General features: G+C 39.1%; 1 protein-coding gene across 5 annotated transcripts in view; it reads right to left on the reverse strand.

Annotated features, from left to right (window-relative positions):
- The window catches only part of CHD9 (chromodomain helicase DNA binding protein 9), a 174104-nt gene that overhangs the window by 25720 nt on the left and 134270 nt on the right, over positions 1-14114 (reverse strand). For all 5 annotated transcript variants that reach the window (XM_063437577.1, XM_063437575.1, XM_063437576.1 and 2 more), the window contains 10 exons: positions 12813-12989; positions 8368-8511; positions 7890-8145; positions 6854-7064; positions 4938-5133; positions 4602-4769; positions 2783-2962; positions 1386-1496; positions 804-1000; positions 321-520 (listed from right to left, as the gene is read on the reverse strand). In XM_063437577.1, coding sequence (XP_063293647.1) covers positions 321-520; positions 804-1000; positions 1386-1496; positions 2783-2962; positions 4602-4769; positions 4938-5133; positions 6854-7064; positions 7890-8145; positions 8368-8511; positions 12813-12989 — 1840 coding nt within the window. The remainder of the gene's footprint in view (positions 1-320; positions 521-803; positions 1001-1385; positions 1497-2782; positions 2963-4601; positions 4770-4937; positions 5134-6853; positions 7065-7889; positions 8146-8367; positions 8512-12812; positions 12990-14114) is intronic.

Consider the following 14114-nt stretch of genomic DNA (forward strand, 5'->3'; position numbering starts at 1 on the left):
ACAAAACAACCTCCCAGGCCATGGATCAAGGTTCGGCTGTGATCGTCTACTCAGTTTGAACAGCAAAGACATCACATCTATACGTTTACCTTCTAATTCGTTTCTAAATCACAGGAATTGCATCCGTTTATCAATATACTATTTCTATTTATCGGTGAGCAGGAAGAGTGCATTTTTTTTGTAGTGACCTGCTTTTTAAATACCACCCATAAAAAACAGAGGAATATACAGAAGAGTTATTGTAAGATATCTTCCCCACAGAGAGACCCCTGATGTAAATTATTATTTTTATTTTTTTAAGTCTCAGAACAGTTGCATACCTAAGTGATTCTGCAGTTCCTTTGTTTGTCCATCCTCCGTTGGAGAAATCAGGTCCCATATGAAACTCTTTATCTTCTCATCTCCTCTGTAGTGCACAAGGCAATAAGCCAGCAGAGCACGACAGATTATCTCAACGTCCTGCTCATTCAGCTGTCTTTTAAATCGGCCATGGGACAATATATCTCTCCATCTCCCCCACCTGAGTAGTCAAATACAGTTCATTCCCGTTTTATATTAATATTTGATCAAGTCACATGAAAGTTTAACAATTCATTAAATTATTATATATTCACTATAACCTACTGCTTTTAATAAGTTGGAATATCCATCATTACAGAGATGGTATGGCTCATTTATCATGTCAAGCTCTTGGTAACTGATAGAGTGGTAATTTCTATCTTCAAATTAAAAATAATGCTGCACACCTAGGTTGTCCCAGCAGCACCATTTAGGTTTACATGTAGTTAATAAAAAAAAATTACCCGTAGACAAGAAGGTTCTTCTCAACTCTGAAGCATTCGGTCCTGCCGTAGCCATTAGAACGATCAAACGGCCGCCGTAACTTGGGTTTATCATCTCCTTCACTCTCTACTTCTGATAATTCTGCCAACTCGTCCTTGGTAGCACTGAAAGGTCGAGTTTGCTTCCGGATTCTCGGCGTATCAATTACCAGACTGTTCTGTTAAGGTCATACGGTCAACAGGTCATTAACGAGTCACATTGTAATCTTTTTCCGACTTAAGTCCAGTTCAAACGTAACATCTTCTCTACATAAAGCTTATATTATATGACAATGTTTTGCTTAACACTTTGATGCTGAAAAGTATAAGCTACTATGAGCAATGCACCACAGATAGTGGTTAATACATTTATAGTTATACACTATACTGAAATCGCATTGACAGACAATGCCTATACAAAAGAGGGGACAAGTCTGGATAAAATAATAAGATATATTTTCAATATTGATTATTGAACCACCAGTGAGAAGTTAAAATGTACGGTCTTCCTGATAACAAATTGCAATTTGTTTTTGGAGAAAGAATACTTAAATATGTACTTACTCGGCCGCTAACAGAGTCTATATCAATTTCTGCTTTTTTAGCCCATTTCTGCCAGAAGTTGGGATCATCCAAAGAGATGTCTGTTCTATTGCCAGAAGCCACAAAACTTGCCTGTTGAAAAAAAAAATCAAGTAGAGCCGGCTGTTTGTATTTTTTCCAGTATCTAATATTGTGCTCTGAAATATTAATTGTTACCACACTGCCGTAATTAGCTTTTCCTGATCAATTTCATGGCAGCATTATGTTAATTGATACATGTGGCGGACCGCCTGGTACCCCGACTGAATACCTCCGCAAATCATGCTTCCTAATTATCACCAAGTACCATAAGCACTTCACTGGGACACCATAAGCACTTCCAGCCCCTAGTCGCCGCAGCTTGGCTGGGGTCTCGACGCCTCTTTCCACCTTGGACCCAAGCCCTGGATCCAGCTCCCAGTGGTTAGAACTCTCCTCCAGAGAGTAGAGCAGGTATAGCAAGTAAATAGAGCAGTATAGCTGTTCCCCCACACATTAACTGAGACTTAATGCTGGGAGTAGACTGTCTTTATTCAGGACTACACATGGCCTTTTTAACCCCTTAAGGACCAAACTTCTGGAATAAAAGGGAATCATGACATGTCACACACGTCATGTGTCCTTAAGGGGTTAAGCAAAAGCCCCCTGCAAGGGGTTTCCAACACAAAATAACAGGGTAATCACTCCCATGATCCTCTGTGCCCAAAAGATAATTACCTGGGAAAAACATTTAATTAAATTATCCATCAGGTACATAAAAATCTACAATAGTTCTCAACACCCCACAAACACATTTCAATTTTTCAAAAGAGGTTAATTGATGACATGGAAGGTCAGAGCTTACAACCCAGTTCCTCTTTGAAGCTGGAACCCCAACAGAGCCACTCTGCCAGGCGTGAGAAGTCACACACAAGTGGCCTGGAAGTCTGGCTGTAGCACAAATCAACTCTCATCTGTCACATGTCCTAATTGCCTCCCAGATAGGAAGTCCTTTGACATGTTAATGATCATCAGCTTTCAAGAACAAACAATCCCTTGTGTTTCAATCTCCTATCCAGAATGGGACAAGTACAATCTTCCAAGCACCCCAAACATAATTTTTGAACAAGGGGACCCCACAAACAATACATTGTCTTTTAGATAGGCAGATCCCCAGCATGATGACCTGAAAATAATAAGCAGTGACGGTGTTCAATCACACAGTCTTTGTATATGGCCCATAGTCCTTGGGCAAGAGGCTTGCCAGCAGCCTCCTCCAGGAGCACGTGGCAGAGGCATCTTTGTCACAATGCTGCCATGGTTTGATTAGGAATCAATCAGGAAAAACATATTCTGCAAAGCTGTAAGATAGGCCCACACGGCTGTAAAATGGTAATTACCTTCGCAAATGTTGAGCCCCTTCCTTCAGACTCAATGGTGATGGTCTTTGTTCTCCTCTGCAATATCTGGTCAATATCTTCTTCACAAAACTTAGACCCTTCATCCTCCTCATCCATGATAGCGCCATATGCTCCTCGTCTTAGCAGGTCTTCAATCTCTTTCTTGGAAAGCTGTTGGATCTTTAGACAAAAAGTAGTAGTTAGTTAGTCACACGAGCAAAGTAGCAGAAAGTTCCAAACGCTCCAGATCAATTCAAATTCCACGTAACTAATGGCTTCATTTAGCAAGAATTCAGCTAAAAAAGAAAACTTTGGAGGAGCTGTTTTTTTTTTCTGGATAAATTACAATTTAGAAGTTGTAGTAGTGTAGCAGTAAAACTATGCCGAGTTTGAGATTATATAGTGCCACAAACGCCAAAACAACCAACGCCGGCAAATGCTATTCATTTGCCCAAGCTAGATCTAGAACTCCGAGACATACAAAGTCTATACCAACAGATACCGGATCTAAATCTCTTTAACCCCTTAAGGACCAAACTTCTGGAATAAAAGGGAATCATGACATGTCACACATGTCATGTGTCCTTAAGGGGTTAAACACCTAGCATCAAAGCAAGTGTAATGCAATACTCTGCTCTATTCCGTGGCACTGAAAATGTTACCATGATTTTAGATTAATAATGCAAATATATTCATATCTGGACTTCACTGATTGGCTGAGAGTATCAAATGACACAGAACTGAAAGATGACACTGACAGCCTGCTAGCACAATTATTAAAACAATGTGGGATTTGTTTATCATATACAAGGACATTTCCAATCATTAAAATGGCAATGTAAGGAAGACCAAATGTGCCCAGAGAGTAAGATAGAAGAATAGCGCCTACATTTAAAAAAATTAATAATGATGTGCTGACCAAAAAAAGAGAGATATGCACGAGATAAGATAATTTAAAGCAAGTACCTAGTTACCTAATTACAGAGCACAGATGACATATATATTGCTGTCAAATTAGAGAGGCAAAAACAAAGATGAGCTATTAAGAAAAATCCAAAGAGAAAACAAGTATTGCTTGACTTGAGAATAAATCTCCAAAAGAGTAGATTTTCTTTATTACCCCGAAGCATGGGTGAACCAGACACATGGCTATCATTGAGAAAAAATAAACCAACTTTATAGAAAGTTACAGCTGCCGGGGGATCCGACTGCAAAACAATGTTTTAATATGGTATTCAATGTGTTTCTTGATGATTGGTGTGCAGAATGTTTTAATAGCCCTAATGTTTTAGAACCACTGCACTTATATCCCCTTGTTTCCTTAACCCCTTAAGGACCAAACTTCTGGAATAAAAGGGAATCATGATGTGTCAGATATGTCATGTGTCCTTAAGGGGTTAAAGGTAAAACAATAAAGCACTTTTTTCATGAAAAGCTGAATTTATCTAACTTAAAAACGTGTAATATTTACTACTGTAGCTTTCCTACCAGTCACACCCGCGTGTTATTTAAACATCATCAAAAACGGTCTTAAGGCATAGTCTGTTATATTCCTTTCTTCTTACAGCTGCCATATACAGCTGTTTGAATGAATAATGTTTTCTGTTTTCTTTTTTTATCTACATGATATGTCTGACTTATTCCAACTGAGATATCGTTAAAATCCCGTACATTTATTAGTTTGAAGAGTAAATTTACACAAAACCGTAATATTCATCAAAACCTTCACACGTGACCCTTCCTCCATTTTTTACCCTCTAGTAAAGGCTAACCAGGAGACCTGGTGAAAATATATCTGATGAACAGTCACATCACTTACTCCTCCAACACTGTTCTCTCTGCCACTCATGCTTTGCAGGACAGCTTTATCAAGACCCAACTTCAGACTGGCGCGGTCAAACATCTCTCGTTCGTAAGAATTCCTGGTTATCAATCTGTAAACCTTCACAGCCTTATTCTGCCCTATTCTGTGACACCGGGCTTGAGCCTGTATGAAAAAAATAAAAATAATCGAAATGAAAACCTCATGTGACTCGTGTACACATACCGCTATTGCGCTTTTACACTGTGCACCCAAAGTCATATACCGATAGGTGCTTTGACAAATGATTAATTTGAGTGCTTTTGAAAACTATAGCATGGTCAAGGTACTGACCTGAAGATCATTTTGTGGGTTCCAGTCGGAATCAAAAATGATGCAGGTGTCAGCAGCAGTCAGGTTAATCCCTAGGCCGCCAGCCCGAGTGCAGAGAAGGAACACAAACCTATCAGAGTCAGGCTTACTAAAACGATCAATAGCAGCTTGGCGTAGGTTTCCACGGACGCGACCATCAATTCGCTCATACAAGTATCTGAGAATGCAAATATTTTAAAAATACGCGACCACAAACATAACAAGTGTATTTACATTGATAGCATTGATCCATCTTTTTTATTAACCAGACTGTATAATGCATGGGGTTGTGGGTATATTTCAACAACAAAAATTAAATTAAACAAAAATCATGCAATCAGATCAATCCAAGTGACCTTCTAATCACATGTTGTTAATGCCAACAAAGAATATATGAAGACATTCATACAGTATTAACCTTTTCATATGTGTGTCTGACTTTGGCTGATCTCTACCCCTCAACTTTAACAGAGGACAAGCACAGCTTAATAACATTTTTTTTTTTAAACTAGGGAAATATATACACAGTTGTAATATGTACACACACTTGGAGAAAAGTATGTCAGACATTTCCACGTAAATTAACGAAGGCACACACTGTCTTTGCTAGAATGGTTTCATTGATCCACTGCCTAAAACAATACAAGAGAAAGCTATGTCAGGATACACCTCTTTGGGATTGCCAGTGGATGTGAGAATATAGACGCCTATGCCCAGCTTAGCTGAGTTTGACGTGTGTCAGAAAGATATAACAACTTCCTAAGTCTCTAAGCTTTGCCTTTTCCCAGTTAACCAACCATAGCATACATTTTCAGCAGATAATAATCTCAAAGCCCTGGGCATTCTGCCACAAAGTGTCATGGTTAAAATATTTTGTGCTCAAATCAGTTAGGGGAACTGCAGAGAGCTACAACAACCTCAACCCAGTGAGGCCACACATGAGATGAATGTAATAGGGAGTTGATAAACCACTTCCAATCAGAGGAGACAGGTCTTTGATTCTGTGGAAACATATTCACTGCCCTATGCCGTACAAATGGCAATTGTAACTTTAAAGTGGATCTAATCTTCAGAAACTGCACATGCAATTACGGTTTTAAAGGGACACTGTAGGCACCCAGACCACTTCAGCTAATTGAAGTAGTCTGGGTGCTGTGACCCTTTTGTACTTAGTGCTGCAATGTAAAATATTTCAGTTCCAGAGAACTGCAATGTTTACATTGCAGCTCTAAGTCTGCCCTCAGACACAGGGGGTGCTTCCGGAATCCAAACAGAATTTTGGTCTGTTATCTGATGCTGGCCGATCTCATGGACCTCAAGCCTCATATTTTCCAGATAGGAAAGCATTGAATAATGCTTTCCTATGGGGAGGACTAATGCGTGCGGCCATTGCCACACATGCGCACTAGGTCTCCCCCACCGGCTGGGGAGGAGCATGGGCGGAGCCTGACCCAGCGCCGAGGGACATCGGCGCTGGATTCAGGTGAGTGGCTGCGGTTTTTTTTTATCCCCTTCAGCCCCGCGAAAGGGGGGTTACCTATTAACCCTCTAGTGCCAGAAAAACTGGTTTTCCTGGCACTATAGGATTCCTTTAAGCAATTTGTTGTCAACGGTTTGGAATTCACTCCTTTACTGACAAAATTGGATTTATGCCTTCATGACCTGCATTCTACTCCTTTCTCTGCTAAATCTCAATCTGGACAAATGAGGACCTACCAAAGGGGCAGAACAATTTGGTAGTGCAGAAGAAAAATATTACAAAAAAAGATTCATTTTTAGATTTATAAAAAATAAATAAAAAAATACATTAATGCCAATGGCACAGATGTTTTGGATAGAGATTGGTTATATAATTCTTCCACATCCAATATAAAAAAGTGTAGTAATCTAGTCTTTACCTCTTGTGCAGGAGATAATCTTCCAAGATGTCCAGACAACGCACCATCTGAGAAAAGATCAGCACCTTATGACCTCCGGCTTTCATTTTCGGTAACAGCTTATCTATGAGGACCAGCTTCCCAGCAGACTGGATCATGGCCTGAAGGTAAAAATCTGCAGCCATCGGATTGTGTGTTTCTCTAAACTCCCCAAGAATCTTCTCTTCAGCACCTGGAAGATTCCATCCATTAATATCCGAGGTGTATCACAGTTTATCCGCACCGGTCAGCAATAAAGCCAGGTAAAATTTGATGGGTCCCAACAAAAGAAATTACATCATTCACTGGTGGAAAATCAAATTACTGGTCCCCCTTTTAAAAGTCCACTCGAAGCATCATAACTACACAATGCTGTTGTGGTTATTGTGCCATGAGTGCCCTGGCTCCCTGATTGCAAGTAGTCAATTGGTTTGACTTCTTACCTGAGGTCTATTGGGCACACCTCCCTACCTCTCACAGAGAGCCATAAGGTCTCTATAGACTATAGAGGATTATTCACTAAACAGGATGTCAGTCTAAATTCTGTCCCTCCAGATGTTGCTGAACTAAAACTACCATGATTCTTTGAATGAAACAGATAGCCAGAAAATAATGGGAGTTGCAGTTCAAAAATCATCTGGAGGGCCAGAGTCTGGCGAACCCTTCAATAAGTGATAACTAACAATATTTTTCACAGCTGAGCTACTCTGCACACCAACTTTAAATGCAACTTTAGTGGATACATTTCGAGGGAATCATTTCTAAAACTGGTCCGTAGGCGAGAGCTACAACTGTGTCTTATTCTCCAACCAACTGTGATTGGGTAATGCAATAGAACGTTACGAGATATGATCTAATCCCTTTAGCTATTCTTATGGCTTCATATAAAGTTTCCTAAAGGCACCGTAAAATATATAATTTTAAAGGATACACTCAGTACACAATATTTAAGTAAGAAAGAGAGACATAATCAACATGGAAACCAAGAAATAATCCCACACGTGACAAGGGACTTTACCTTTGATGAGATATGGATGATTGCAGCATTTGCGCAGCTCCATCATAGTGTTAACCAAATTTGGCACATTGGCTTGGCCGGCACCTTTGGACAGGAAGGCAAAGTTTTTCTCCAGGATTGCCCTATAATATTTCTTTTGGATGTTTGTCAATTCCACCTCAATAATGGTCTCTTCTTTAGGAGCCAGCTTTTTCTCTACGTCTTCCTTCAGCCGTCGGAGCATCATTGGTTTTAAGATAGCCTGAAGTTTCTGAACCTAGAGCACACAACCAATAATGAAATGCTTCATAGTCATATGTTGTACCAGAACAGGCTGCAGAAGTGTTATATTTAAAGACTACAGTAATTTCAATGGCCCGAATAAGCATTGCAACATTAAATGGTTTCTTGAAACGCATGACTTTTTTTTTTTAAACAGAATTATCCCTTCTAATGACCCACAGGCTTACACTTGGGCCTTTAATCCTTTGTTTAATACCTGCTCTTCTGTCTTCAGATCACCAAACTCCTGCATGAACGTGGTCTCAGAGGGGAATCGCAGAGGCTCCAGGAAATGCAAAAGGCTAAAGAGTTCTTCCACAGTGTTTTGCAGAGGTGTCCCTGTTAGCAGCACTTTGTGTTCCTGTGGGAAATATTACACACACGTTTCAAATCTCTGTCCTAGATTATTCTGTGCCTGTAGCCAACCATCGATCTCTGTCACATTACCGTTAAGTTATATATGGAGACTTTGCAGTAGAGCAACAATATTACATTGCGATCTTTACCGCTACATTTTTACATGTTAAAGGTGCTGTTCTACCCAAAAAAGCATCCACAGCATAAACACTATACAAGTTATAATCTGGTCATTAACATGATATCCAGGCCTACGTGTTTTCTATGGTAGCAATTATAAAAACGATGATTCAAAAGGTACGATCTTTCTCCTGCTAGGACATTGTTCAGTCTATGGCTCCACCTATGACACAGCAGCCAGATTAATGTAAAAGTAAAAAGCATGCAGCATTATAACAGTAACAGCATCTGCACAGCCTCACACAGAGACGGACACTGAAAATCTGAAACAGATATGCTTAGAAGATCCTTATGCTTTATTATAGTTGACACTAGTTTACTAATAAAGAGCAAATGCTGGGCTTGATCGATTTACCTGCTAGGCACATCCAGAAATGGCAATGCTCACATTGCAGGGTATAAATGTCCCTAGACAGTCACTGGTGGCGCTTCAATGAAATAGCCAATTAAAACTTGGCTATTTCAATCAGATAGTCTCACAGAGACCAGCTGATTGGTGCAGAGAGGCACTTTGCTGTGCATGCGCACTAGCCCTCAATGATTTGCTATGGGAAAGCATTGGATTGACGGAGATCAAGAAGGCGGGGCCAGCTGCTGAGTGGGCAAATAGACTATCTTTTTTACCCTTGCAGTGGACACTGTAAGCACAATGACCACAACGGCTTATTGTACAGATTGTGGTGCTATGAGTCTACGGGTTTTTAGGTTGATAAAGTTCTGGAGCAGTTTAACCAAAAACCGAGCTCTAACACTCATAGATTGCCCCTTTGACAAATACACTAATAATGCAGAAGCCACGATTACAGATGGAAACTATATAATCATTGAGCATCATAACCACTGCAGCTCTTTGTCTTGCAAAGTTTCCCTTTAAAGGTATGCCTTTAAAGAGACGTGCATAGACATATACTTCGTTACAGGGACTTATTATGCAAATGATGACTTTCTAAACTATTTAACTTTATACTTTTAAGACGGTGTAATCGCATTAAATTAATTTGAAGTGTTACTTAGGGACTATTTTTGGTCTGCAGATTTCCACCTTGTACCATGTGCTGGCTTTTTTTGGTGTTGCATAAATATTCTTTAACCTGTCCTGATTTCACCTCATGTGTTCTCACACTGCTTTAGGAGCGAACAGAACATTTTAGCTTTGGTCACAGGTGAGTAATATTTTTAATGGGTATTTGGGCACAGAAATTCAATAATGATTTAAAGTGTGTGGCATTTGATTAAAAAGCAGCAATTGAGAAAAAGCTTTTTATTTTTTTTTATTCTATAACCCACTGTTATAACAAGCACTAGTCATATTTTCTGCCTACTGTAACAACGTGTTAAATATTCAGATATTTTATTCTAGAGCCACTGTATGAAGATGTATTGGTCATGCTGCTTAAAGTGTCTCTTTAACTGTAGATGGACACACAAAACAAATGAACAAAATGCCTAGACGGAAAATGAATGTGTGAATTACATTATAAATATAAACCTGCAATACATAAAAACTGAAAGACTGGTCGGGCTATTCACTAAAGTGAGAATTGCTGGGAATTCCAAGTCATTTAACCCCTTAAGGACACATGACATGTGTGCATATCAAGAGTCCATTTTATTCCAGAAGTTTGGTCCTTCAGGAGTTAAAAAGTTAAGGCCGAAATAGCCAAACTGAAAACAGAAAGGACTTGTAGAATTTCTCCAATTTGGCTATTTTGGCCTAAATTTGTAAATACCCTTTCCATTCACACTTTAGTGAATAACCCGGTGTTTCTTCGTGAAATAATTGTGTGTGGAGTTAAAGAACGATGTGAGGACATTAAGCAGAATACTGGGCAGATTATTACACCGACCTGACCGTTTACAAAAGAAAGTTATAGTGGGAGGTATGTAAAAAGAACACTTCCAGGGAAAAGGTCTAAAAAGTAGCAGACCGAAACAATGTGTCATCAATTTCCTTTGAGATTGCTCCATATCTGGATCTGTGTCCCAGACTTGCGGTTTAGACACAACCCTTCACCTGCTCCCCTCTAGGTTCATTTTTTCCAAGATGGAACTTTGTCAGGGGGAAAATAGATTAAGGGACTTGATGAATGTAGGGAATTATTTTATTCACATAAGCTGCTTAGCATATATTTTGCTTATTATTATCCATTTTCTCTGGTAATAGGATTCTGTCATAGCAATCATGATTAAATTCGGTTTTAGAGTCCTGATAATTTAAACTGTACAATGTGCTAGCCAAACCGTAATACGACTGTGTGCCTCTTGGGACTCTTGCAGTGCCAACGTCCGTGGAAAATTGATAATGCTGATAATGGAAGCACAACCATTCTCCCCCAAAGATACGCACATTAAAGGGAAACGCTCAGCATTAAAATAACATTAGTTTAATGAAGTGGTTTTGGTGTCTAGATCAAATCCCTGCAGTCTCACTTCGAAATTCTCGGCTTTGTTTATGCAGTCTTAGTCATACCTTCCTTGGCTAAGACTTAATGGGAAAAAAGTGTTTACTTTAGAAGTTCATATCATCTCCTGACCTGTTAATTGAACTTTAACAAATACACAAGAGACCGCAGCAGGCTCTAGCATGCCATTAATAGAGGACGAGAGAATGTTTTTTTCTAAATTAAATACACTGTACATTACAGGAAGCTAAAGAACTGGAAATAATTTGCAAGACGTGTGTAGAGAGGCTGCGTGGGTCACCTTAACGGAAGGTGTCTCTAGGGCTGCATAAACAAAGTGATTTAACTCCTAAATGGCAGTGAATTAAGAAGAGAGACTGCAAGGGCATGATCTGTACACCAAAACCACTTAAAGTGTAAGTTGTTTTGGTGCTTAAGAGTGTCCCTTTAAGCTTTACAGCATGCCCTGCATGTCATACGGGAATGAACAGCTGAGTGTGCTGTAATAAGGGACCTGCCTAAGTACAGGACTCCGTTAAACAGTGAATTGCAGAGTTCAGGAGAATGGAAATCCCATAAATTGGAACCTGACGAAAATGGATGGTTTTTAAGTATTTGTGGGCTTATGCAAAGTATGGCAAATTTTGTAACTAAATTACCATTATTTGGATTTGAGAGAAGGACTTTTGTTAAAATATATAACATTTTCACATCTTGTTTAAGTTTAATTAACGTAACAGAACTATTTTTTAAATGATGCATATTTATTTTCTTGGGGAGACAATTTTACTCTTTCATCCAGCTGAGCAGCCATGTTGTGTAGATACTACAGTTATATTACCAACAGCTACTCAACCTAACTTGTCTGCAGGCAAGTAAGGTTGAGGAACAGGGTCTGTACCAACATGGCTGCTCAGCAAAAAAAAAAAAAGTAAACATCCCTCTCCCTCTCCTCAAATATGAAAAAAAAAAAGTACATATTTAGAAGGCTGAGCAACAGGGTCAACAGGACTGCTCAGCAAGAGAAAAAAATAAAATAGTAAAACAAAGTTTCATTAAGTGTAATCAACTTTTAAGTGAACATTTTCTGACACTTGTCCTTTAACTTTATAATCATTAAATCTGGTTTAGAATGGAGCGCGATGTTTGTTGAATTTTGTATTAACTGGTCCCAGCAGTGTAATTTTATTATAATATTTCAACGAGTGGTTCCATTGTGTTCTGTATATTATATTGGAAGTTTATCCAATTTCAGGCTAAATCGCCTATGCCAGGCACATGGCCCTATTAAAAACCTGAATTGCAGACCGTTTCGAGAGTAGCTTTCCCATTGTGCAGATTCATCTCATCAAAGCAATTATTAGGTTACGACCAGACACAAATGGCATACTTTAAAACAGTAGCATATGGCATTTTGTACGTTTATAAGATTTAAAATTGGTATACAATAATGGTTGTTGATTTTTTTAAATGTTATTTTCTTTAATAATAGGCTTTTTTGTCAAAATATAGCCCCAAAATGGAGAACGCAGACAACCTCCCCAAATAAAGCACCCTCATTCAACACAAGATATCTAGATCTGAATTAGATTTTTACTGCAAATTTATACAGCTTTTACAGCAATGTACATGTCACAATGCATTATTGTACGGTCTAAGCCCTTCTACAGACAGGCCTTTGCAAGTAAAATTTTCATTTCCATAAGGAGAATGTTGCTCTTACCAGGTTCATGAGTTTAAGTCCTTCTAGCAGCTTGCAATTCTTGTTCTTCAGCCTGTGAGCCTCATCGATAATCACGCAGCGCCATTCAATAGCGTTGAGCTCCGGACAGCCTCCCAGAATCATCTCGAAAGTGGTGATGATAGCCTGAAACTTGTAGGCTCCCCGTACAATGCGGCCCTAGGTAATTGTTTAGAGCTCAGTTATCTTGCCTCGTTGTTACAACACAGATTTATATAATGTACCAGATATTTTTTTGAGATGGTGAGCATAGTGATCCTAAGCAGAGGAACATTAATTACCGTAAAAGGACCAAAAATGTCTGCCTGGTCTAAGTCACAGTTCATGTTAAACAAATAAATAAAAATATAGTCATTTTCTATAGAGAACTTTTCAGTGGGTTTATTAACCCCTTAAGAACACATGACATGTGTGACATATCAGGATTCCCTTTTATTCCAGAAGTTTGGTCCTTAAGGGGTTAAAGGAACACTATAGCAGTGGTAAAGTCACAGTCCCCTGCTACCTATTGTGTTGTGTCCCTCCCCACCAGCTGTAGGGCAGGGTTTACTTGACTTTCAGCCCTCGCCTGTAGTTCTCCATAATCAAGCACCTTCTCTTTGGCTGAGATCATCAGTGTAGATTATTTCAGCCAATCCAATGTTTCCCCATAGAGAAAAAGTGAGAGGATGTGCTGTACCACTTAATTGGTCTCTATTAGACCAGCTGACTAAAATAGTCAATTTTAACACGGCTATTGAGGCAAAATGTAATTGAAGGGCATATCAACTCTGCAATGAAAACTTTACCATTCCTGCAAACGGCAATGTTTTCAGTTGCAGGGTTAAAATTAAAGGAACTTGGAACCCAGATCATTTTATAGAGAGGAACTGGTCTGGGTGCCTATAGTGTCCTTTTAACTAAACACTGATTTTTAAAATTTAGGGGTAAAAGGAGTGCTGATTCTCCAACTCTACTATAGTCACACCGTTGCTATTTAAGTCTAAATTTAGCCGTTATGTTTTTAATTTGCTTCAGCTGGATATTCAGTGAATAAATCGCATTGCCAATGAAGACAAATTACCAAGTACATTTATTTTAGAGCAACATACTGCTTTTCTCACCCAGGTAAGTACTTGGATCCTAATTTTAAAAGTGCAGATAGGCACCATAACCACTATATGTCAACATAGTATCTATGGTGTGATTAGCCTTTGGATGCAGTCTATAGGCAGAGGGACACTATAGTGTTCGGAATTCGGGTTTCTAGTCCTAACACGAAAGCGTTCCATTAACAAGATACAT

This window comes from Pelobates fuscus, chromosome 12, assembly GCF_036172605.1.
Source record: "Pelobates fuscus isolate aPelFus1 chromosome 12, aPelFus1.pri, whole genome shotgun sequence".
Taxonomy (NCBI): Eukaryota; Metazoa; Chordata; class Amphibia; order Anura; family Pelobatidae; genus Pelobates; species Pelobates fuscus.